The sequence below is a fragment of the Bos taurus genome, chromosome 22 (assembly GCF_002263795.3).
Source record: "Bos taurus isolate L1 Dominette 01449 registration number 42190680 breed Hereford chromosome 22, ARS-UCD2.0, whole genome shotgun sequence".
Classification (NCBI taxonomy): Eukaryota; Metazoa; Chordata; class Mammalia; order Artiodactyla; family Bovidae; genus Bos; species Bos taurus.
Window position 1 is genome coordinate 52,542,920 of NC_037349.1, and position 26,019 is coordinate 52,568,938.

The 26,019-nt window shown below is 51.7% G+C and overlaps 2 protein-coding genes across 3 annotated transcripts in view; one reads left to right on the forward strand and one right to left on the reverse strand.

The window, feature by feature from the left end:
* NBEAL2 (neurobeachin like 2) overlaps positions 1-3,334 on the reverse strand; it is a 30,292-nt gene extending 26,958 nt beyond the window's left edge. The window contains 1 exon segment of the mRNA XM_024983286.2: positions 3,193-3,334. Coding sequence (XP_024839054.1) covers positions 3,193-3,243 — 51 coding nt within the window. The 5' untranslated portion in view covers positions 3,244-3,334.
* A 2,138-nt stretch (positions 3,335-5,472) lies between these two features.
* CCDC12 (coiled-coil domain containing 12) overlaps positions 5,473-26,019 on the forward strand; it is a 38,886-nt gene continuing 18,339 nt past the window's right edge. Inside the window, exon 1 of one of the 2 annotated variants that reach the window (XM_059879877.1) lies at positions 5,473-5,941. In XM_059879877.1, coding sequence (XP_059735860.1) covers positions 5,540-5,941 — 402 coding nt within the window. In that variant the 5' untranslated portion in view covers positions 5,473-5,539. The remainder of the gene's footprint in view (positions 5,942-26,019) is intronic. The other variant, NM_001076466.1, reaches the window with a different exon arrangement.

The following is a 26,019-nucleotide window of genomic DNA, read 5'->3' on the forward strand; positions in this document are numbered from 1 at the left end:
GAGGGACCAGGAGGGGTGGGCAAAGCAAGGTCAGCTGGAGTTCTCACCTGACCTCCCTGGAGCCCCGTGTCCTCAATGACATAAACGGAGTTCAGCCTGGGGTCCACACCTGCACCCTCAACATCTGTCCCGACCTTTGGGTCCCCAAGTGCCCCTCAGCTCTCATGCACCCCAGTGCTCCCTTTCACTGGAGGGCTACCGAGCAACACTGCTGCTCCAGCTGCAAGGGGGCCGCTCATCTGCAACATTTGCATCACCTTTACACACCAGTTGCTAGCCTTTGGGTGCTGTCCCCAGTCCCCTTATCCTTGCACCCACTTCCTAAGCCCTCACTGGGGAAGCCCTGCTGGGGGGGTCCTCTCGGTGTGCTGCCACCCGTCCCTCTCACTCCTGACATCCTGCCTCTCATATTTCCCATGGCCATGTGCCTGATCCTCCCTGTCCTGCGCCCTCAGATCTCAAGGCCCAAACTCCGTCCTCTGGCACCACATCCCTGACCAGTCACTGCTCTGGGGCCTAATGCCTCCATTCAGCTATTCAGCTAATACCCAGGGAGCACCTACTAAATATGAGGTGAAACTGTGGAGCAGCAAGCACAACGAGTGTGCAAACGAGGACATGCCTGGGCTTCAGTCCAGCTCAGTCAGGGTGGGGGGGACAGGGCGCAGACCCACCTGAGTCCTGCCCACGGGGCTAGATCTTTCCTGGGCAAAGGAGCACAGGACGGAGGCTGGCTGGAGCTCTGCTGGACAACCTTCCTATGACCCCGCCTTGGTTTCCCCGCTAAGGCCCTGGGAGGCTTGGACTGAATGATGTCTAGGGCGCACTCTGCTCCTCCTTCAGTAGCCACCCACAGCCCCCTCACCCACTCGTGGCCCCCAGAGGTACAGGGTGAGTGGGGCTGAATCTAGGGTCTGTGAGGGGAAAGGAAGGGCAGAAACGGGGGTGCTCCCTGGGCGGGCCCAAACCCACAACTGGGGAAACAGGTTTGCCAGCTGATGTCAGCTCTCACTGCTGAAGGGAGGGGTGAAAGTATTGGGGGACCTACTGGCTGGGTGGCTGGCCAGCTCAGGGTTTCTTAATAGCCTCTATCAGTTCAACCCCTTACCTATCTTCCCCTCCCCTGAGCACACACACAATAGGTCCCTGCAGGGCTCTGATGAGGACAGCCACCAACCACTCCAACCACTCCCTGGGAGCTCAGTGCAGAGGGTGGAGACCACGTTCCGGGAGCAGGAGCAGGACCAAGCCGGCAGGAAGGCCATGCTGGGAGGCTGGCTGGAGCTTCCTCTCCCCAGGAAACCTGGCCCCTCCCGGCTCCGGGGTTCACACTCATATCCTGGATTTGTTTGCCTGGCCCCAGGCTGTCCCCTGCCTGCCCAGGCTTCCAAGGCTACAACCAGCTAGCCTGTGCCCCACACCTTCCAAATGAGGTGAGGAGTAGGAGGGGGAGAAGGGACTCAGCACAGGTGAATTCTAAACACCTGTGAGGGACTGCCTGCCTGCAGAGCTCAGCTAGAAGGGGCAGCAAGAGGCACCCATGTTGGAGGTACAGTTCTGGGAAACCAAGACACACCTTCCCCCAGCAGCATGCCACCCTGCCCGAAGACCCACCATTAACAGCCCTCAGACTCATCACCTCATTCAAGCCCTTCACCTGATCACGGAGAAGAAACTCACAACCAAGAACCCGCCCACGACCACGGGGACAATCAGAAGCACAATTAACATCCCTCAGATCAAGCCCCCCTTCACCTGGTTACAACTGAAGGAAGTGAAGACCAAGAACCTGCCCGCAACCACGAGGGCAATGAGAAGCATAAGGGCCAGTGGCAAGTTTCCTCCTAAAGCTTTTCCCCATCACCAGGACCAGTCTTTGGACATAGAGACAGATAAGCCGGGGGAACAGGATCCAATGAAGCAGGGAAGCAGGAAACTTCTCTGGCCTAGACCAGTCATACTGGCTACCCCAGTCATACTGGCTACCCCTCTGCAGAGTCCAGGCCACTCCAGGCCAGGACTGTGCCAAATTTACAGATATGGAAACGGAGCTCAGGGTGTAAACAGTATGCATGCCCTGAATCACACAAAAGATGGACTCTACTCCGTTCACTGCCTCCTGCCAGATGCCTGGATTTCTCACCACCCAAGCGGGCTCAAGAAGCTATGGCCTTTGTGGCCTGGATTCCTGGTCCCTGGGGCCCCAGACCTAGCCTACAGTCCCGAGAGACAGTGGGCTAGCCTCTTCTCAGAGGGCCCGCTGATATGAGCATGAACTTCCCCCCAGCGCCCAGATCAGGAGCATACAATGGTCCATTGTGCCCAAGGTGCACCTGAGCCAGGAGTGTGATGCCAGGCAGGTGCAGGGAGGAAGGTTGGTGCTGGGTGAAGGGCAGAGGGGTGTTGCCCTGGGTTCTCTCCCTGGTTCTCTCCCAGAAGGAAAATGGGGCCCTATGTGTTCGATACAGTTTGGGGGACACCTGTGTTGCTCCCATCACCTTGAGGCCACTTAAGGTAATCAATGAGGCAGGATGAGAATCTCAGGAGACAATGGTATCCCTCCATCCCTTTCAAACATCCCTCCCAGCTTGTCTGCATTCCCCGTCTCCACCCTCAGCATCCAGAGAAAATCTTTTCTTTGGGCTGGACCCCCGGTAACCCACACCCTCCTCCGCGCCCGGGGTTGGGGTGGGGCCGGCTGGGGTCAGGAACTCACCACGGTCAGTTCGCTGCAGCGGATCTGATGAGTTGACCCAAGACCGAAGTAGGGACCTCCCACCCAGCCCACTAGACCAAGACTACCCAACTGGGCGCAGCCGTCAGGAGGAACAAGCCCAAATGTAAAGTAAGCCTCCCAACCCGGCCAGTCTCTTTCCCGCCCCCGCCGGGGCCTCAGTTTCCCCATCTGTAAAAGGTAAAAGCCGGCTTGGTCCAGGCCCCTCTCCTCCGGCACAACCGATGCTACCCAGTCCGCACCCATGAGGCTCCAGTGTGGCGCGCGCCCGTAAGGACCGACCCCCAGGTGTAAACGCCAGAGGCACCAGCGGGCCGGGGGCGCACACGTGCGTGCGGAGCCGGAGCAACCCCGGCTCGCGCGCAGATACGCGGCCCAGGTTGTGCCGGGCGCAGGTGCAGCAGGCGCCGGGCGCGCGGAGCTGGGGGCCCGGCGGGCGCGGGGCGGGGCGGGCTCACCTGCGCGTAGTAGAGCAGCCACAACTCGTAGAGCCGCTCCGAGGCGGCCATGGCCCGATCGGGCTCCGGCGCTGCCGCACACCACCTGCCGCCACCGCCTCCTCCTCCGCGCCGCCCGCCAGTTGCCCACGGCCAGGCCCATGAGCGGAGGGCGTCACTCCAGGGCGGAGCGGCGCGGTACTACTGGGGGAAGTAGTACTGGCCCCCGCCGCGCTCCTCCTCCTCCCGGTCGGCCGCCGCCCGGCTTCCTGCACTTCGGCGGCTGCCACCGCCGCCCCGCCCCTCCCGGGACCGAGCAGAAGGCGGGGAGCCCGGCGGGAGGAGGAGCCTGAAGTCAGGGCGGCCCGAAGGGCGCCCAGCGGCCCCGCCCCCTCCCAGTGCCTCGGGTAGGGCCAATCTGAGCCTTCCGGACTAGGGTCGGGGTCTGGGATTCCAGGCTTGCCCCAGGTCTAGACCTGACCGACAAGCAGCCCGCCTGGCTGGAACGGCCACCATTCGTGCAAGGGAGAGGCTCGCGGGCTTGGGGGAAGGGGCTGCAGGCCGCGTGTAGATGGACAGTGCCCTTCAACAAGTTGTGAGGACAGTAACCGTGACGACCACTTGTAGAACTTACTACGTGCCAGGTGCTGGTCTAAGAGCTTTATGCGGAGACCCAAGTGCCACCTTTTTTTTAATCCTATTGTTAGTGGAGCAGGATAGTGTGACAGGAGTGTGGAGTGGGGCGAGGGGATAAGAAAACTAGGACAAAACTCAAATAGCTCTGGGCGAGCAGTTTCCTCCACCTGTTTAGCAGTAGTCTTCACCTCGCCTGGATCCCCTCCTTCAGGAAGCCTTCCTAGATGCTCCAAGTGGAGGCAGCCTCCACTCCAGGGTTCAGCATTTGGTTCACATCTTTTAACTTCAAGAGGATAAAGGCTAAAGGGTGCCTCGTGTCTCTGTTTGACAGGCAGAGAAACTGAAGCCCCGATGGACCAAATGAGGACCATTTGGGCAGCATGAACAGGGACAGATGCCGGACAGTTTTCAGACCCAGTGCCACCATCACCCCAGGGCCTCTTTCTTTCCCTACTTCCGCCACCCCCAGCTCCCTGAGAAGTGAGGAGGGCCCTTGGTGGCCAAGGGTAAGGCCCTCTATTGGGGCTGCGGGGGGTGGGGGTGGGGTTGCAGGACCCAGAGAGTTACCATCAATTGGAGGAATTGACTAGTCTGGAGCCCACTAGATCCCTGATGCCAAGAGGAGACAGACTCTGTCTCCATACCCATCCTATTCTGTCCTCGTGGGTTCACGGGCATCTCCTCCACTCTGGCCTTTTCCCCTGCCCCATCCATCCTACTTCTGACATTTCCTGAGCACTGACTACCTTCGTATTGTGTATCACCTGGATACCTGGAAGGACACCCCACACAGTGCAAGGGAGAGAGCACCAAAAGGCCCAGGTTACAGAGGTCAAGAGGGTCATTTGTGGGGACAGGCTAAAAAGGGTTGTGTGGCCCTGGAGATCTCTGTTGGGAACTGGGAAGGAAAGAAGGAGTGGGTGTCCACCTGCTGTCAGACTGGGAGACCGCAAGCAGGGAACAGCCTTGTTGAGACAAGTCACCAGTGTAGGCGGGCGGGTGGGGGGCATGGCCTCCTCTCCTCAGATGGGAGGAAGTGTGGCTCTGGGAACCTGGATAGGCTATCAGAAGGTACTGACTTCGACCAAAGAGGTCTGTCTGTTGTAGGTTGTCAGGGCATGTTAATTAACTTGGGAAAGGATACCTGGCAGCTCCAGCTGCGGAGCGGTGCACCTATTGGTGCACCACTGTGTGCGCCACACCGTCAGCTTAGTTCTCAGGAACTAAGCTCAGGATGGTCTCTTGGGGCCCCCTGGGCCAAGCTGGGGTTTGCTCTTCTTCAGGTTAGGTAGTCTGGCTCTAGGTACTCTGCCACCCCATGAGGGATTAGGGGTGGGAGGGGAGCAACCTTGAACCCAGAGAAAAATGGTCATTCAGCCAAGCCCTGCTCTGCTCAGGCTCTGTCTGAGCTGACAGCGGCCAGAGACGGGCCCAGGGGCCCATGAACAAGTGTATCATGGAAGCCACTGGTATCTTTAGAGGAAAGGAAAGGCAGACCACTTAATCTGGGGTCGGAATGGAGTCAGGGAAGGCATTCGAGCCTTGAAGAATCAAAGTGGACAAAGATGGGTCAGTTCAGTTCAGTAGCTCAGTCGTGTCCGACTCTTTGCGACCCTATGGACTGCAGCACGCCAGGCCTCCCTGTCCATCAGCAACTCCCGCAGTTTACTCAGAAAAAAAAGATGGGTCAGCGAATTGCAAAGTGGCGCCTAGGTAAAAACCAGAGAGAGCGATGCGCTCTATCCTCCTTCACTCAGGTCTGGCTGCTCTTGCCGCTTTTCTTCCTAATTGGCATTGGACGAAGCGAGCCTTGGAGCCTTCTTCACCGGCCCCGAAGAGTTCGGAGAGTCGCGAGGGAGGAAGAAGGCGGGTCCGTTGGTTGGCTTTCAGGTCTTCCTGCTCTCCCATTCTCGTCCCTGGATTGGCCGCGAGAGGCTCATCTACACCTTGGGCCTGCGCGCTGAGGGGCGAAAGAAGGTTGGGGGAGGGGGTTGTCTGTGGGCAAGATGGCGGCGACTGCAGCCGGTGTGGGCCGATTAGAGGAAGAGGCGTTGCGGCGAAAGGAACGGCTGAAGGCCCTACGGGAGAAAACCGGACGCAAGGTGAGGAATGCCCTGTGAGAGCCGTGGCTGAGGTAACCAACGTTTGGATCCGGCATAGCGACGAGAGGGCAGGGGGCTGCTGGGAAAAGGCAACGGCCGAGGTCACGCATGCGCGCTGTTGGAGCATGCGCACTGCGTCTGTGCCGGCCCAGTGTGGCGTTGCTAGAACTGTTAGTCCTTCGCTGGTGCTGTCGCGCATGCGTAGCGACGGGTAGGGCAGTGGTCGTCGCTCCGCAGTCCCTTTGGCCTCTGTGTTTTCCGTATGGGACTCCAGGGCCACTACGAGTTTCGCATGGTCATTGGTTTAGGCGTGGTTTGTTCGCGTCTGAACACGCTGAGTGTTCCGTTTTCCCATGACCGTCCGGCCTGTGTGCCAGAGCGCTCGGAAAACGGCAGTACGTACTGTACTCTGGGCGCCCAGCTGAAAGCCTTGAGTGCAGAAACCGACAAGAACGATCCATTTCTAGATTAGGGTAGACTTCGGGGAAAGAGGCGGGCGCTTAGTTGTTTACCAGACTCTTCTTTGGGGCTGGACCGTCTAGTCCTACTGGTTGCCAGACTTGGAAGCGTTGTTCCTTTGTCTTGTTTGACACCAAAATGGCCTGGTTCTGTTTCTACTTTGTTCATCTCGAAAGTAATCGAGGGAAAGGAGAACTCTGAGGCTCACTGCTTCTGTGCGAACCCTGGACCTGTCACTTGGGGTTGTGGGATGTGGGACAAATTGCTTCATCTCCGTGAGCCTCGGTTTCTTCATGTCTCCAGTGGAGGGTAACAACCCCTAAACGTTCGTTCTCACTGGGTTATTTACTGTTAGATTATCTATATGCAAGAGCACTGGAGACTGTAGAGTACAGAGGATGGACGTTGTTTATTCTGCTGTGTTTGGATGGGCAAAAACTTTGTCCTCAAGTGTGCAAATTACAAAGGATGTTAAATATCTAGACCTGCAAGGGATTGGGGAAAACAGGGAGGCCATTTTCCAACTAAAAAAAAAAAAAAAAAAGGCAGGTCCCTTTTGTTTGTTACCTTTCTGCATGGCTCTCTGATGTCCTGCTAGAAAAGAGGAAGGGGAAGTAATAGAGAGTGAAAGCCAGCAGAATTGCCTTCTGTGTTTATTGGCAACTTTTCGGTCCTGTCCGACAGTCATCTCTGCAAATTTCATCGCCCAGGCATGCTCAGGACCTCAACTTTATTATTATTTTTTTTTAGGACCTCAATTTTATAAACATTAGCTAGTCGACTGGAGCTGTTGGCTTAGATTTAGGGCCCAGATGATTGAAATTTGGGTTTGAGGGCAGAATACAAAGAACAAAACAGCATCCTGAATGCCCCTTACAATGGGAAGGAGGCCTAGGCTATCAGAAAACTGACCTTTAAATACACTATATTTTTGGCTGTGCTGGGTCTTTATTGCTGAGTGGGCCTATCTCTAGCAGCAGCGAGCTGGAGCTACTCTGTGGTGCACAGGGCTTCTCATCGAAGTGGCTTCTCGTTTTGTGGAGCTCTGGGATACAGACGCAATAGTTGTGGCACCCGGGCTTAAGTTGCTTCGCAGCATGTGGGATCTTCCCAGATCAGAGGTTGAACCCATATCTTTTGCATTGGCAGGCTGATTCTTTACCACTGAGCCACCAGGGAAGTCCAAAACTCAGCTTTTAAGAGGGATTCTCTCAATGGGCTGAAAATACGAGCCTATTTTTTCCCTTTGCTTTAAAAAAAGTTGTGTAGAATATACATAAACACAAAATTTACCATTTTAAGTGTACAAGTCGGTGTCATTAAGGACATTCAGAATGTTATATAACTATACCACTATTTCCAACACTTTTTCATCATCCCAAATGGAAATCTGTGCCCTTTAAACAATGTCTCTTTCCCCTGTCTCCCCAGCTCCTGACAACCACCATTCTTTCTGTTTCTTTACTATTCTAGGTATCATATAAGTAGAATCATGTAGTACTCGTCTCTCTGTTTAGCGGCTTATTCATTCAGCATAATGTCAGGGTTCATCCATGTTGTAGCATGTGTCAGGATCTGTTAGCAGGCAGTTGGATTGCTTCTGGGTTTTAGCTGTTGTAAGTATGTAGAGGGTGTACAAACATCTATTTGGGTCTCTGTTTTTGCACTTATATCCAGGAGAATTTGGGGATCCTACAGTAATTCGGTGTTTAATTTTTTGAGGAACCGCTGTGTTTCCCATAGCAACCACATCATTTTACATTCCCAATGGCAGTGCTTAAGGATTCCGGTTTCCCCACATTCTTGCCAACACCTGTTATTTTCTGTTTTGTTGATTATATACATACTAATTGTGGTTATAGTTTTGATTTGCATTTCTCTGATGGTTAGTAATATTGAACATCTTCTCATGTGCCTATGGCTATTTGTGTGTTTTTTTTTGTTTTTTTTTTTTTTTTTGAGAAGTGTTTATCAATCCTTTCCCCATTTTTTTTTTTTTCTTTTTGCTATTGCTTTGCTCATTTTTTAATTGGGTTTTGACTGTAGTTGTTGAGTTGTAGGAGTTCTTCATGTGTTCTGGATATTAAGCCTATATCAGATAGGTGATTTGTAAATATTTTCTCCCACTCCCAAGGTTGTATTTTTACTTTCTGATAATGTCTTTTGATGTGCTGAGACTTAAATTTTGATGGTCATTTTCCCTTTTTCTGTTGTTGAGGCTGCTTTTGGTATTGCACCTAATGAACCATTGTCAAATAGAAGATCATGAAGCTTTTCCTCTGTTTTTTTCTAAGAGTTTTATAGTTTTAGCTCTTTCATTTAGGTCTTTGATCCATTTCAAGTTAATGTTTGTATATGGTATAATGTACTTTCTTTTGCATGTGAAGGTCCTGCTTTCCCGGTACGATTTGTTGAAAAGACTGTCCTTTTCTCTATTGAATGTTCCTTGTACCCTTGTTGAGAATCATTTCACCATATATGCAGGAGTTTATTCCCGGGCTCTCTCTCCTGTCCCATTGGTCTGTTGTTTGTCCTTAGGGCTGTATCACACTGTTTTGATTACTGTAGCTTGGTAGTAAGCTTTGAAATCAAGAAGAATGAGTCCTCCAACTTCATTCTCTTTCAAGATTCTTTTGGCTATTTGGGATTCCTTGAGATTCCATATGGATTTACTTTTATTTTTTCTGTTTGTGCAAAAAGCACCATTGAGATTTTGATAGGGATTGCTCTGAATCCATAGATCATTTTGAGGAGTATTGCCATCCTAACAGTATTGTCTTCCAGTTCAAGAGCAAGGGATGTCTTTATGTTTATTTACATCTTCAATTCCTCTCAGCAGTGCTCTCTAGTTTATACTGTACAAGTCTTCAGCCTCGTTGGTAAATCGGTATTAATGTTCCTCAGTATTTTATTCTTTCTCGTGCTGTTGTAAATAGAGTTGTTGTCTTAAATTCCATTCAGGTTGCTCATTGCCAGAAGTGCTGCTGATTTTCATCAGTTGATTTTGTACCCTGGAACTTTGCTGAATTTGTTATTGTTCCTGAGTTTTTTGTTTTTATTTTTATTCTTGTTTGTTTTTATCTGGCTGGGTTGTTTGTCTGTTTTGGTCGACTCTTTGGGGTTTTCTGCATATAAGATCATGTCATCATTGAACATCCTTTTTTGGCAGGTCTAGCTAGGAGCTCTTGACTATTCCACTCATATAGGCCTTTTCCCGCTTACAAAGGGAAGTTAGAATTTTTAGTTGATTCTTCAGTTTCCACACAGTGGTGTCAATGGTGCAGCAGTGGTAGGCGATGAAATGTTGTTTGGTTTGTCTGCACATGGGTTATTAGAGCTAGTACTCCTTTCGTTCAGCAGATGTCTATTGAGCGTGCACTGTGCACCAGTCATTCAGACGCTGGAGGTGCCACAGTGAACCAAGCAAACAAAGCCTGTGCCCCGGGCAGCTTCCATTTAGCTGGGGGAGCACACAGTCAAGCAAAATGTATCTCACGTTAGATGGAGATGGTGTTATGAAGAAAAGGAAAGAAGGAAGAGAGATGGGGCATAGATGGTGCTCCTGTTTTACTCAATAGCTCTGGCAGTTTAATTTCTTTATTAAAGGCAACAGTATTTTCAGATTTAACATGGTTAATGATACCACCTGCCTGGCTTATCTTATCTGGTGTTGATGACAACCTTGAGAAGAAGGAAGAGGGCTAATTTGTAGGTAGAAGCACTGAGACCAATAAACATGAGGCGGTTTTATTTGTCAGGTAACGAGGAGGTACCCTAAATGAGCGCCGGGGTGGAGGGACACGAGAACGGGGTGGCTGTCTTTACTCACTGAATGGGACTGGTTTCTCTGAGGCAGAGTGGGGAAGGTTGAGAAACCTTCCTATGTATTTGTGATTCCTTGAAGTTTTATGAATTACATCCCCCCCAAAACAACAGTGGCAAAAGAGTATAGACCTCAATCCAAGCTGCCCACATACCTTAATCTTCTCTGGTTAAGACCCTAACTAGTCCTGATTCTGGCCCTTCTTCACACCAGCAAGGATGGGTGTGGCCTTATTTGCCACAGTTCCTTTTCTTTCTTTTTGATATATTTTTTTATTTTGGTAAAATCTGGGTGACCTAAAATTTGCCATTTAACTGTTTTTCATCGGCATTAAATATATTCACAAATGTTGCGCAACCATCACCACTATTTCTGCAACGTTTTCATCACTCTAAACAGAAACTCTGAAGCCATTAAGCAATAACTCCCCATTCCTGTCTTACCCCAGCCCCTTGTAGCTGCTAACCTACTTTCTGTCTCTCTGAATTTGTCTAATGTAAATATCCCATATAGAAAGGAATCTTTCAGTATTTGTTCTTTGTATTTGGCTTATTTCACTTAGTGAAATAATGCTTGTAATTCTGGGTCCATCCATTCCAGTATGTAACAGTTTCCTTTTAAAAGCTGAATAATATTCCATTATATACATATATATATATGTACACACGCACACTCACCTTATATATATACACACAACACATTGTCTAGTCATCTGTTCATGGACACCTTTGGACAGTTGTGGTTAATACTGCCATTGGTATATTGGTGTACTTTTTGGTGTATAAATCTTTGAGTCCCTGTTTTTAATTCTTCTGAGTATCTATCTAAGGAGTGGAATTACTTGTAATTCTGTGTTTAACTTTTTGAGAAACCGCCGAACTACTTCCCACAGCAGCTGTATCATTTTCCACTACCACCCGCAATGCATGAGGATTCCAGCCTCTCTACATACTTGCCAAGACTTGTGATGTTCCTTTAAAAAAAAAAAAAAATTCTAGCTCTCCTGGTAGGTGTGAAGTGGTGTCTCATTGTGGTTTTGGTTTGCATTTTCCTGATGATTATTGCTGTTGAGCACCTTTTTATGATTTTCCATTTGTATATGTTCTTTGGAGAAATAGCTATTCATGTCCTTTGCCCGTTTTTAATTGGGTCGTTTGTCTTTCTGCTGTTGAGTTGTGGTTGATTTCTTTACATATTCTGGATATTAAACTGTGGTCAGATATGGGATTTGCAAGTATTTTCTCCCATTCTGTGGGTTGTCTTTTCACTTTATTGGTGGTGTCCGTTGATCCACGACAGTTCTTAAAATTTTGATGAATGCCGATTTATCTTTTCTTACCTTTTGTTACCTGTGGTTTTAGTGTCATATTTAATCTTCACAGTTCTTGAGTGACGTTATTGTTGGGGTAGATGCCTGGGAAAAAGACAGTCAAGAGTCTACAGTCAGAGTTAATTTTCCAGCCCACAGTCATTTCCTGTGGGACCTGTGAGTGGGAAGGAAGTACAGCCTGCCTGCTGCTGGCAGATAGGAAGCGAGGGGTCTCCTCACCCAGAGAGGAAGTGGTGCCCCGCTTTTATAGTTCATTCCTCTGATGTGAGGACGAGGCCGCTGTGGGGCAGACTCCAGGCTTGAGCACTGCCTCAGCCTGTTGGTGGAGAGTGCCTGTCTGCCCCTTGGGGGTGGCTCCCTGCTGGCCCCTAGACTCAGTGGTAGGTCCTTCATTGATACCATCTGTGCGCATGGCTTTGCTGGAGGTATCATGGTTTCAGGCATGAGGTTGATTTTCCTCATGGTGTATCTTCTCCCTCACAAGACTGTAAACTCATAATGTAGTGTCGTCTGGAGGAATCCGTCCTGAGAGTGTGACAGACGGACTCAAGGTTCCAGTCACAGAGTTTCCGTGTATTATTCAGTAGTAAAGCTCCATCATGGTTGTGCAGCTTGGCAGTTTTCCAGAGTGCTTCCTTGCTAGCCCATGTGATGCCACTGATTTGAGAAGGGGCAAGACAAGATGGGGTTCAGAGGTGCTGGGATGCCCAAGGTCTTGGAGCCTAAGTAACTCTGCTGGATTCTAGCTCAAGCAAGACCCTCTGCTAGAGGGGGCTTTTATTCAGGGGCAGCCTCACTTGTAGCAGCATCCTGCAAGTCAGCCAGTCCAGGGTGACAGGTGGAGAGACCACATACAATATTCGACCGTGCTCCTGGGGTTCCTGGGAAAGCCAGGCTGGGTCCAGGATGCTTCACAGGAAGGCAGAGTGGAACATGAGCTGAGTTGTGATGGATGGGACTGAGGTTGGAGTACTAAAGTAGCTGGAAAGGAATGTTCCAGGGGAGCATTTCAGAGGTGGGGATATCAGGGGCACAGAGAGGCCAGCAGGGGATGCTCCAGAGGGTTTGACAGCACACAGTTGGCAGGAATGAGGTCTAAAAGTGCCGCTGGGCAGTCTGGTGGCCAAGTTCTACAGGAGCCAGGGCTTCCGGCTGGGAGGGCGGCCAGCCTTCCCCGGGCACATATTTCTGTATTGTAGCATTGGAACCTCGTTTCCTGATGCTCATCCAGAAGTTCCAAGCCAGGTGAGTAGGTGAACAGTTCAAGGCTGTCGATGAAGCTCTATGTCATTCTCTTCCGTCCTGGCCACCAGGGCACCTTGAGGCCACTTTCTTCTCTAATCTCATCCTCATCAGCAGCCAGATGGAGGCTTCCAAAAGTGATTCAGTTGGCACAAACATTCGCCCCTTGGCTGTTGGTTCTTCTGACATTTGGCCTGGATTGGACTGTCTCTTTCTGCCCTGAGACTTGGAGACTGGTTGTCTGCTCAGCCAGCCCCTCAGGGATTGGGTGTGACCTCAGGCCCAAGGTTTGGCTGTCAGCTTTCAGGTTCAACAGCAGTTCCTGTTTTTCTCTCTAGAGAGAGCAGAGCAGCGCTGTTCAGTGTTCTCCGTACAATCTGTGCCGTCTAGTGCTGTAGCAGTGAGCCACATGTGGCTCTTGAACCCTTGAAATGTGGCTAACATGCGTTAATTTTATTCCATGGGCTTCCCTGGTGGCTCAGTGGAAAAGAATTCACCTACAATGCAGGAATCGCAGGAAACCCAGGTTCGATCCCTGAATTGGGAAGATCCCCTGGAGGAGGACATGGCAACCCCACTCCACTATTCTTTAGTCTGGAGAATCCAATGGACAGAGGAGCCTGGTGGGCTACAGTCCATGGGGTCGCAAAGAGTCAGACACAACTGAAGCGACTTAGCACGAATGCAGATTAATTTATATTTAGACAGCCATCCTTAACGTATAGAACTGCCTTATAGAACAGTGTATCTCTGGAGGGCTTGCTCCATTTCATCCAACTCATAAGATACCATAAGTGTCTCACCTGAACGCCCATTTATTAAGAGCCAAGAGGGAGAGGGCAGGTGGCAACCCAGGTGACCATCACGTCAGCCTCGGGGTCTAGAGTTGGGGCAGAAGGCTTTGAAGTTGTCAGTCTTTGTGGCCAGCATCTCCAGTCGATGTATATTCCTGACCTTTTGAGTGTGCACCCAGTGGAGTTGAATGCTGACCATTCGGTGGTACAATTGTGATCTTCACACTCAAGACACGTGCATGTGGAGAGCGGAAGCAGTGCCAAGGCAGAGGGGAGCAAGTTGAAACTCTCTGACTTGGGTGTTGTGGGTAAAGTCCTAGCCAGTGTGGGGTGAGGGCATAAGAGGGAGCTGGAGGGAAGGGCTTGCATGGGTTGTGGGCAGCAGAGGGTGGCAGCAAGTGAGGGATGATGGAGGAGAGACGAGCGAGCTGGGGTGGCAGGGGTAGTCCAACTTGTCCGTGACCTGCTCATCTCTCAGAAAGCTGTCTCTGTCCCCACCCCATATGGCCGCATCCCCATGCCCAGCAGCCTGATTGCTAAGTCACTTGAGGCAGTCATGTCTCCTGGGTTGACAGCCTTTTGCAGGTTGGCAGACCCAACATTTACATGACCGCTTATAGGGTCTCATGACTTGTTCATTCCTGAAGCAGTCCTTTAAGATAGATGTTGATTACTCCCTATTTAATAGGTCAGGAGACCTGGGGCTGTAGGGACCTCTGATGTCTGTGCTTTGTCATGTTGTCAGTCCCGGGTGGTCCCTTAAGCTCTGGCTCTGTGTCCCTCTCCACTCCTCACCCCCTGAAGAAGAGGTCACCTTCCCATCACGTACAGAAATTGCCACCAGGTTGCCTGGAGGGATCCACAAGACACAGCAGAGAGCATGTGCTCTGTGTGTGTAGACTGTCCGGTTCAAATCTCAGCTCCACTCATAACCTCTTTCAGATGAGAGCAAATCTTTAAAGCTCTAGACCTCCCTACCTCTGTCTGTAAAATCCAGACCTTGTCAGTAGCCAGGAGCACAGAGAAGGGGTCCAAAAGAGTCCATCTTAAAGTCTTGCACACGGGCCTTTTACCAACGTGGGCGTCTGTCCTGTCTCTACTGCCCTCCTGGAAGCGGGAGTTCAGGTGGTCCTCCAGCCCTCTTTGCTGGGTGACAGTGGGTAGAGCCCACCCTGTTTCCAGCGGAAGCAAAGAGGACATCCTCCTGGTCCCCTGACTACTCAGCCCAGCCCTGATTCCTTGAAGGTATCAATAGAATTCATTTTTAGTGCAGAAGGTTTAGATTAACCAAAAAAAGAAAAAGTGAATTTGCAGAGCTGCACCCTCAATGAGGTGTGCAGTACCCGTTCATCCTAAGGACCAATCTTCACTTCCCCACCTCTGCTCGGACCCTGAGGTCTTAGAGGCCAGTGAAAGGGAGAACCTCGTGGGTGGGAGGTTTGGGCTCCCCACACAGACACCTGTTGATGAACCAGTATTGAAACCTTGGATTGAGTCATCCCCTCAGAGGGCCCTGACTTGTTCATTTGTCAAATAAAGGTGTTGAATCAGTCAGAGGTCCTCACACCTACTGGTGCCCCAGGATCACCTGGGGACACAACTTGCAGTTTCTTCCCTGGCTCCATCCGAAACCTCCTGTCGGGATCTTAGGATAGTGGCTAGAAATCTGAGCATTTTTGAAGTTCCCCAGATGATTCTGATACGGTATTTATCTGGAAATCCCGGATCACTCCCTGGACATCCCCCCTTGACAAAAGGAAGTGGAACACTCCTTTTCCTGGAGCCCTTCCTCACTGCAGAAACTCTGCAGCCAGCCACCCAACAAGTATTTATTGAGTACCAGCTGTTTGTCAGACCCTGGGGATCTAACCTGTGAATAAGACTGCCTCCCTGCCTCCAGGGGCTTCCATGGGAGGGGCGGGTAAGGGGTGGGTACGGGCCCTTGTTCCTGAGATAAGTCCAGGGGAGAGTGGTCTTGCGGAGGAAATCAGGAGTCCAGTTTAGGCCACTTTAGTTCAGAGATGACTATTAGACACCTAAGTGGAGAGAGACTGTTAGGCAGGCATCTGCTCTGCTGAGAGATTCTTGTGTAGGAGGATTCGAAGCCCTAGACGAGATCCCCTGGGTACCGAGCTTAGACAGCAGAGGGGGTTAGATACTGCCTAACAGTGTATAACTTTATTGCTACTTCTGTCTCAGGTATTCCTTTGGAAAAGGTGTATGGATTCATTACACATTTTAATGTATTATCTATAGATTATAAGATAAAGTCAAACATGTATCTGCTGATAATTTTCAACTTGACTTGTCTTTATACTTAGAAATGTCTCTTAATAGTAGGCTTCCCTGATGGCTCAGATAGTAAGGAATCTGTCTGCAGTGCAGGAGACCTGTGTGCGATCCCTGGGTCAGGAGGATCCCCTGGAGAAGGAAATGGCAACCCACTCCAGTATTCTTGCCTGGAGAATTCCATGGACAAAGGAGCCTGGCAGGCTATAGCCCATGGGGTCGCAAAGAGTCGGACACAGCTGAGCGACTGTCACTTACTCAACAGTTTTCCAAAGTGCCTACACCGTTTTACACTCCCACCAGCAGTGTATGAGAGTTCTTTCCAGTACTTGGTATGGTTAGTCTTTTTCACATTAGCCTTGCTGATGGAAGTGTAGGGGTATCCCTTTGTGGTTTAAATTTGCATTTTCTTCCTAATAAAATTCTGTATCTTTTCTTATGTTTATGGGAAGTGCCTGTTTATGCCTTTTATTGGGCTGTTGTTCAGTTGCTTAGTTGTGTCCAAGTCTTTGCGACCCTATGGACTGCAGCATACCAGGCTTCCCTGTTCTTCACTGTCTCCCAGAGTTTGCTCACACTCATGTCCATTGAATCGATGATGCCATCCATTGGGTTGCCTGGCACTTTTTCCTATTGATTTTGGAGAGTTCTTTATTCCAGTCCTGAGCGGGTCTTTTGTTCTGTATATGTACTATAGCTGTCTCTCTGGATCTTGACTTTTCTTGCTTTTAATCACATTCTTTGATGAAGAGAAATTCTTCATTTAACATAGGCCCGTTTATCCATTTTTTCTGCTAATGCTTCGTGGCCCATTTAGGAAATGGCTGCATACTCTGGGTCATGTTGATATCCCCTTGTGTTGTATTCTAAAAGTTTTATTGTTTTAGATTTATTGATTTAGATTTAGTTTTATCACCTTTAAATTGCTGATCCATCTGAAATTTATTTTTATGTGGTTTAAAGTAGATGTCAAGATTTTCTCCCCATATGGATATCAGTGACTCAGCACTATTTATTTTTTTAGAAAGAAGACTATTTTTCTCTGAATGGTTGGCATGCAGTGTCCTTGATAAGACATACTGCTAATCTCCCGCAACTTCTTTTTTTTTTTTAATATTTATTTATGTAGCTGTGCCAGGTCTTAGATGCAGAACGTGGGCTCTTTAGTTGTGACATGTGGGATCTGGTTTCCTGACCAGGGATCAGACCCAGGCCTCCTGCACTGGGAGCAGACTCTTAGCTTCTGGACCACTAGGGAATTCCCCTGCAGCATCTGAGAGTAGTGGTAGTTATTATAATAATAGTAGTAGTGATTTTTTTTTGCTTTAAATGTTACTGAGTCCCAGTTCATGCCAGCCCCCCAAGAGATAGGCAGCTCCTTGGAGCAGGGACAACTCAGATTTATTTTGACAAGGATTTAGACATTTCATGGCCTGGGCAGTTGTCTTGCGCATTCTGTGTCCCATAACTGAGCCTGTTGGCTTTGTGCACAAAAAGGGACTTATTTCGGACTCATGAGGAGGGCGGGGGCCTGTCAACTGGCTCCCCAAAGCCACTTAGACTCCATCCACTCTGTCCATACTCTGGAGCAACTAGGGGCTGTTCTGACTAGAAATACGAGTTGCCTCGAACAGTTGCTTCTAGGTCAGTTGTCTAAACTTGGGCTTTGTGTTTTCCATTCACGCCTGCTGACCCTTGGAGCAGGATGTGGTTGCTCTGTGGTACTAAGTATTGTAATCCAGGATTGAAATGCGATCTGTGCTATTATTATTATTTTAAAAAATTTGTTTGTTGGAGTCTAGTTAATTTATAATGTTGTGTTAGTTTCAAGTGTACAGCAAAGAAGATCAGTTATGCATAGACATATGTCCACCCTTTTTTAGATCCTTCTCCCATATAGACCATTACAGAGTATTGAGTGGAGTTCCTGTGCTATAGAGTAGGTCCTTATTAGTTACCTATTTTATATATAGTAGTAATGTGTATGGGTTTCTCTGGTAGCTCAGCTGGTAAAGAACCCCACTTGCAATGCAGGAGACCCCCGTTCAATTCCTGGGTCGGAAAGATCTCCTGGAAAAGGGATAAGCTACTCACTCCAGTATGCTTGGGCTTCCCTGCTGGCTCAGACGGTAAAAATCCGCCTGCAGTGCGGGAGACCTGGGTTCAATCCCTGGGTCTGGAAGGTGCCCTGGAGGAGAGCATGGCAACCCACTCCAGTATTCTTGCCTGGAGAATCCCCATGGTCAGAGGAGCCTGGCGGGCTGCAGTCCATGGGGTCGCAGGGTTGGACGTGACTGAGAGACTAAGCACAGCACAGCAGTAATGTGTGTGCATCAGTCCCATTTTCCCAGTGCATCTCTTTCCCCCTTTTCCCTCTGTGTTCTTGTTTCAGGAGAAGATATGCCCCATGTTTCATCCTGGGATACTGAAGAATACCTCCCCACAACACACACCCTCATATTTTCCCACCCCCCCAGATACCCCAACTCACCTCCACATACACACAACAGTATACCCCCAAACCTCCCACCCCCGTGGACTCCCTTGCATCATTGCACCCCACACCTCCCCACACACCCCAAACAGCAACCCGCCACACTACACCCACACCTCCTGTACTCCCAACCCTCAGTCCCCTCATCCCACCCCTGTACGCATCCCATAATTCCCCAAAGCACACACGCCCCACACCCCATGCCCCACGCCCTTAACACTGCCCTCCCCCCAGCACACACAACCCTGAACAGCTGGGAGGACTCGCGTGTCTAGCTTCTAAGCCCCCGCAGAGATATGGGAGACCCCGTGGCGGAGCTCGCTGTGGCTGGGGGTCACGGCTGGCCCTGCTTCCTCCAGGGCCCTTCCCTCACTCCTGGGCGGCCTGGCTTCTCCCCGGTTTTGTTGTGGAAGGAAGCAACAGCTTGTACTCTGGAAAGAATTCCTAGAGGAGAAACAGTTGCTATGGTAACGACTCCCAGTGGGGAGTAAAATCTACACTCCAGGGCTATATTGACTCCAGGCTCTCAAGAGCTGCTCTGTCTAGAGAAGGTGCGAGTGGCTGTCCTTTCAAGGACAGCACTCCGTCTCCCTCCAACCAACCCACCTCTCCTCGTGTTCAGGGCAGGGCTGCACACAGGGTCTGGCAGGGCGATCTGAATGCTAAAAAAGAAGTGTGTGTGTGTGTGTGTGTGTGTGTGCGCGCGCGCGCGCATGCATGCACGATCTGAATACTAAATAGAGAGTGTGTGTGTGTGTGTGTGTGTGTGTGAGTGTGACAGCTGGAGAGGCAGTTCTCCGCTGACAGAGCCTTCCTGCCCTGGGTCCAGGAGTCCTTGCGAGCCAGGCTCTCTGGGGTGAGCAGCAAGTTTCCGAGCCCTCGCCTCACTCCTGCTGAGGAATGCTGGCTGTGTGCTGGGCCTGTGATGGGGGCCAATTTCAGCGAGGCTGGGCCCAGTGGGGCGATGGACCTGTGCACACCGGTTGCAATCCTGCTGACTGCCGTGCACTGTCCTAGGGCCGGAGTGTGTGTTGGGGGGTGCCCCGAGAGAGCTGTGTGGGCTCGCAGGAGGGGTGAGGAGGAGGGAGTGTGGAGGAGGGAGTCCTGGACCCACTGTGAATCTCCTGTATGTTATTGACTGGCCTGTGGGTCACATCTTCATTTGGGCTTTGTGCTCCAGGCGGCCTAACTCTGACCTGGTGGAGGTGCTGCAAAAACCCTTGAGGAGGGGTGTGAGGGGCTGGCTGTCTGGAGCCTTGGGAGAAGGAGGGTGGGGTTGGAGCAGAATAGGCCGGTGGGAAGGTGTCTGACTTCAGGGAGACCGCCTGTGGAAGCCCCCGCCCCAGCAACCCCGCACACTGCGGCTGGCTTTTCTGACCTGGACTCACATCCCCTGCACGCATGATGGAGCTGCCCTTCTAAACCGTGGTCAGCTCAAGGGCAAAGCCTAGGTTCTCCTCGGGATGAAGGGAGGGGAGGGGAGAGGCGTGCGTGTGGGGTCAGTCATGTGCCCCTTTTCAGCGATGGGGTGAGGGGAGCAGGCCTCACTTGGGTGATGGAATTTCAGGGGCCTCGTGCTCAGGATGCAGGTGAGAGCGTCCGGCGTCGCCGTCATCATCATCGTGGTCGGCGCCTACTGTTCATGGTGTGGCCACAGCAGAGAGCTCCGCACGTCACAGACGCTCCCTCATTTAACACCCCTCTGCACTTTTGGAAAGTGCTGCTCAGAGAGGCCCACGAACTCAGAGGAGTCCCACAGCTCTGCTTCCTTGTGCGGTTCAGCTTCTCAACCTTTCAGCCCAGCACATGGTTAAAAGAAAAACTGCTTTGCTTCCAGAGGAAGTATGTGTAGGTGAAAACCGAAAGACCTTGTTCAAGCAATTTTTTCCCCCACAAATAAATGTGCCACTTCTGGCTTGTAGTTTAAATTTGGTTTTAATGAGGACTTTATCACTTGGAGATCACACCAGAGAGGAGACAGCTGTCTTCCCTGTACTTCTCAGACTGTGACACTGAGAAGCAGCTGATCAGAGGTTAAAATAGCTTCTAGTCTCCTAGGAGCTTCAGCGCACTTTGTTGCTCTGTAAACCTGACTAGCCTGGGAGTTGACTTGTCAAGAATTTGCTGTTTGAACCGGGGTGCCAGGGTGGGGGCCCTGCACATTTCAAGCTCACCTCCAGTTTGGGATGGAGGGATAGTGGGATAGTGAGAGGAACCCAGGTGAGACCCTTGGCTTGCCTGCATCTGCCGTCGGCCTTTGTGGTGGACCTGGTGGGATTCTGGAAACACATCCACAGAACACTTTACATTCCGAGCCCAGCTGCTCCATTTGCAAACTGGGCCTCAGGACCTTTGCCTGGCTTGCATCCAGGGTTTCCCTGTGGATCAGATGAGTCAGGGTATTTAAGAAACTTGGAGTGCTTAAAGTGATGCTCATGATGTGTTCTTGTGCTGTTCTTATATGTGGTCACATGAAGCCAGGGTACTTAATTGCAAGCAACAGAAATCTGTTCTGGCTGGTTAGTTCATTAAAGAAAAGAGAGCATACCTTGGAGATAGGCAGTCAGAAAGAAGCCCAGCGTTTCACAGGAAAAGGGCTTGCCCTCAAATGTCTAGACACAGCAGCTTGCTTGCTGCCAACACTTCCAGAGAGAAGTCTGTTTGCTGGCCCCTCTCCCTGCTGGGACAGCGAGTAGTGGGCACTTTCAGCTTCTAGAGCGTGAAGCTGGCTCGTCCTCTCCCAGGACTCCACATGGAGCCTTCCCAAGTAAGAGAAGGGTGTGGGTGGGCACTGGGCAGCCCATAGAATGACCTGGGAATTCAAGTTCCAGTCACCTTCTTGCGTGGCTCCAGGCAACGTGATAAAATAGACAACATACCAGTCTGATTGAAATCAAGAGACCCCAGGTCTAGACCAGCCCAGCTCTTGGCCTTCTCATGCTGCGCTCTGCCTGGGTCTCTCGTGGCCTGTGTTTATGTTGTATGAGAGATTTCTCTGTTTCTTCTCATCCTGTCTACTCTGATGCAGAGGCCACCCCGATGACCACAGTAAGCCCTCAGGCAGCTTGGGGTGGCCTCATACAGGTCACTTCCCCCCACTGGTCATCCTCTTTGAGAGGAGGGATGTGGTCTGACTCAGAGGCTCCTCAGCTGGGGCCATTCACTGGAATCGTGACCCCAGAGTGGGCCAGCCCTTGAAACATGCAGATTCCTGGGTCTTACCCTGCAAGATTCTGATTGAACGCGTGTCCTGGGCCTCTGGATGTAGTTCTTGTTGGACCTGAGGTCTTTGCAGCCCTAGAGTTGGTGGCTTTGTTACTTTCTCACTCGGTAATGGACGTGGTGATCCTTCGGTGGCTCCTGTGCGGAAAGCACTCCCAAGCCTTGAGGCTGTTTATTTGAAAGAGTTTTGGGGGCGTGCTGCAATCAGAAACCTCTGTTTAAAAGCTGACCTGTCTTTTATTAGCTGTGAACTGTTGAGTAAGCTCCTTAGCTGTTCTGAACCTCGTTGGCGTCGTCTGGATGGGATGATAATGCCTGACCCCAGGGGTGGCTGTGGGGGCCAGAGGCCCCGTGTGCACTGGTGAAGCGTGGGCAGCTGTGTGAGCACAGCCTGGCACCGTGCGGCTGGCAGGGGCTGTCCCTCCAGACACACCCAGGGGGCAGCTGCCATCTGCCAGCCTTTTTAACCCATTCCTGGCTTGTTTTTCCTGTGGCCTCAACCAGTGACCGCTGCCCTTTCCTCTCTGGCCCTTCCCGAATGTTCTTTATGAACACCCCATCACACTGTTGCCCCCTGCCTGTCCTCGACTGCTCGCTGGTTTCACGCTGCTTGTGGATGAAGTCTGTAGCCCCCGGGGCAGGCCTTTCCCTGCCAGTTCCTCCTCCAAGGGCACCATGGGGGTCTCTGCCCGCCCCTTGGACACAGGGCCCAGCCTCACACGCCCACTATTTCCAGTAACTCTGGCACTCCCTGCGCTGCCCTGCCTGCTCTGCTTTGACTGACTGTCCCTCCAGGTCAGCTTGAATTTCATCTTCCGCCCAGCTGTTAGTCACCCTGCATTCCCACGGCTCTGCGGGAACTCTCCATTCACCTGTCTGCTTCCTCTTTCACCTGCCCCTCAGCTCCCTGAGGGCAGCAAGTCATGTCTTAGTCACCTCTGCCAGGTTACAGGACTCGGGGCACTACATAAACATCAGAACGACGAATTGAAGCAGTTCAACGGGCACGTGATCTGGGAGTTGGTTCGGCTGAGATTTTCCTGGAAGAAAAGCAGGAGTTTGGGAGGAGTTCAGGGGAGAAGGCGATGGCACCCTACTCCAGTACTCTTGCCTGGAAAATCCCATGGGCGGAGGAGCCTGGTAGGCTGCAGTCCATGGGGTCGTGAAGAGTCTAACACGACTGAGTGACTTCCCTTTCACTTTTCACTTTCATGCATTGGAGAAGGAAATGGCAGCCTACTCCAGTGTTCTTGCCTGGAGAATCCCAGGGACAGGGGAGCCTGGTGGGCTGCCATCTCTGGGTCGCACAGAGTCGGACACGACTGAAGCGACTTAGCAGCAGCAGCAGGGGCTTATTTAAAAGTCTGCGGGCGGCAGCCATGCCAGCAAGATCAACCTCACGGTGTGTGAAGTCTAGTGAGTCTGTTGCTCAGTCATGGAGTGGGCTTGCTTTGACTGCTGTGCGCATGAAGAGCTGCTCGTTTTAGGGGGTCACAGGCTTGTAAAAAGCCAGCCACGTGACATTGGTAACAGGAGCCCTGATGTTGTCCTGTTGGTGGCTGTTGGGAGAACCATTTGGGGGCACCACCGTTGGTGTGAACGGGCATGTGTGCTTAGGTGTCTGGGGGAGGTGGGACAGTGTCATTTCAGGGGCCACTCCCAGTTTTCAGGCCCTGTTTCCATGGAATCCAAGATGGTGAACACACAGGAGATAGGCACCCTCGGGCCTCCCTCCAGGACTCCACTTCAGAGCCCCACCCATCAGCCAGAGTTCAAGTGCAGAAGCTGTTTGTTCTCCAGCCTGGCCGACCTGGAGAGGGTCAGACACCATGGGGTTCCAGGGGGCTGTTCAATTCCCCACAGCTGATCAGCTGGGCCTGGTGACTCTGACTGTCCCCTGTGGCCAGTCCCCCAGAGCCGCATGTGGCTGTCCCATCCCCAGGCAGGGGGCCTTCGGGGACCTTACCATTTGCCATTGGGATTCGCTTGCTCTGGCTTTAGCTGTGAGCCTCGCACGGTGAGGAAGTCCCGGGGGCTGTGAGTTCTGCTTTGTGGCGGGGGAGGCGTTTTCCCCCTCCCTCCAAAAAAGGGAAATGGTGGGGCCAGGGAGGGGAGGGGGGTGACCTCACGGATCACCACCTGTTAACTTCGTAACTGAAATCTTCAGGCTGATTATTCACAGGGAGACGTTTGGCCTGATTGGAGGCGCTCGGCCTGCAGCCTGGCTGCTGGTTGGACCGCCGGGCCCTGTCCCTGGGCGCTTAGGGCCGCAGTATGTGCAGGCCTCCATCTGCCCTCCTCTCTCCCCAGCAGTGCTGGGGTTTTTGTTTTTGTTTTCGGCTTGAGAAAGGTCATTAAACCCTGACCGGGCTGGGTCGGGCCTGAGGGCTACCTATGGTTCCCTGCTGGCCCGCTGGGGCAGGTGAAGGTCAGGAGAGTCCAGGGTGAGAGCACAGGCCAGACAGGGAGCGGCAGGCATCTGGGCTCCTCCGGTCGCTTATGTCTTTAAGTCATTTCGTAAGTCATTTGACAACAGAAGGAAAGGAAACGGAGGAAGCACTCCCCACAGCCTTGTTGTGTGACCGTCCCGTGTCAGTGTCGCCATGGCTTCGCTCACGCTCACATGTGTGGCTCCACGCCCCCTGCATCCTGTCCTGTCTCGCGGTGATGCCCGTCAGGTGGCTACTCCAGTGACCGACTGGCGGGGGGCGTGAGCCGCTGGCCTGCCTCCCTGCACCCGCAGGTCACAGCCTCCTCCGGGCCCCACTGCTCCATATCACGAGAGACACAGGGGGAGCACCTCTGTGTATGTTGCCCTTCTGTCTCCGTGGTGCTTTCCTGGGACGGGAGTTCCTGACCCAGAAACAGCCGTACCTGGGGCTCCTCGTAGTTTGGTTGCGTTTCCCAGAGATGACACCAGGAAGGGATGTCAGCCCTATGATGTGAGGTGGAGTGACGTTAGACGCCAGTGAGACCCTCTGAGTGTTTGAGGTGGGCGGAAGGAGGGTCAGAGGCAAGGTTCTGTGGAGACCCCGAGGCTGGAGGCCCACCCTCCCCTTGGGGCGCCGGCAAGCCCGAGCAGCAGGACTCCGGGCGAGTTACTTCACAGTAACATCCCCAGGCCTCCAACTTTCTTATCTGTGAGAGGAGAAAGCAGTGCTGACCTTACTATTTTTTACGCTGATGAATTAAATAATGTTATTTCCATTCATTGAATAGTCAGTTGCTTGGCATCCTGTTATGACTGCTAGGAGATACAGTAGAACAGAGTTGAAGAACAGCTGGGTCCCGCCCTCCCCAGAGCTCACCTGCTATTGGGAAGCCTTCTAATGTTGTGTGGAACCTTGTTATATTCGATCCTTCCCACTCTCTTAGGAAGTGGGCACGGTTGGGGTTTATTTGCCCTCATTCTCCAGGAAAGAAGAGGTGCAGATAATTGACAGGGGGAGGGTAGGACAGACAGCTAAGGGGTGAACAAGCAGATGTGTTGGCAGAAGGAACCATGTATGTAGCAGCAGGGAACTGGCTTCCAGTTGTCTGTCTGTCTCAAACTGACGGAAAGACCTTGGGGTCCGACACGCACAGAGACCTGTGTTAGGTGTCACCAGGCCTCAGACCCTGCGTCCTTGGAGGCAAGGATAGTGATGCCTGGTGCGTGAGTGCAGTTTGGCGGCCCAGACCACGTGGGGAGGAGAACCTTGTCTGTCAGGGGGTGAATTAACATGTGCATCCTGCCTCTCCCTGCCCCCACCCCAGGTTGCCCATTCATTTGTTCTCCATTGTCACCTGCTGCCATGTGTCAGGTGCTGGGGAGCAGTGATGGGCAAGCCTTTTGTAATTAATCTAGGAAGACAGATGACAAGCAAAATCTCGAATAGGCAAATCAAGGTAAAATCAAATGTCTGGGACAGTTATCACTTGATGGCCTGCCTGGGAAGAACGCCCTTCTGTTAAAAAGGGGTGTAACCTTCAGCCTGCCCACAGCCGGGGGGGAAAGTGCCGCAACCTACCAACTGTCTTCCAGCTGCCGTGGAGCTCTGTGGTGGATGCAGAAAGAGGTTTCTGTAGGGAAGCCTCACAGATGTGGTGTCTGCTCTCCCAGCCTGGGGCCCCTGAGGGAATCAGACAGGCCATTTTTCATTTGAGTCTCAATTTTCAAAATGAACAGTTGGTCACTTACAGAAACTTGGCAGAAAATAAAGAAGCACTATCAGAAAAGGATACCGAGGGCTCAGGGAAGCGGGTGGTGGCGAGGAAAGGAGAGGATACGCCTGGTTTTCCAGGCCCCACCGCTGATGGAGGGCAGGGCTCAGGACATCCCAGGATGCCAGCGGTTCTCTCCCACACTGGGTATCATGTAGGGTTCTGCCCCAGATTGCGGATCCCGTGTTAGTGTCTTTAATCCTCAAACACCCTGGGACAGAGCACCAGCCCCACTTTAGCGGAGTGGGGAGAGC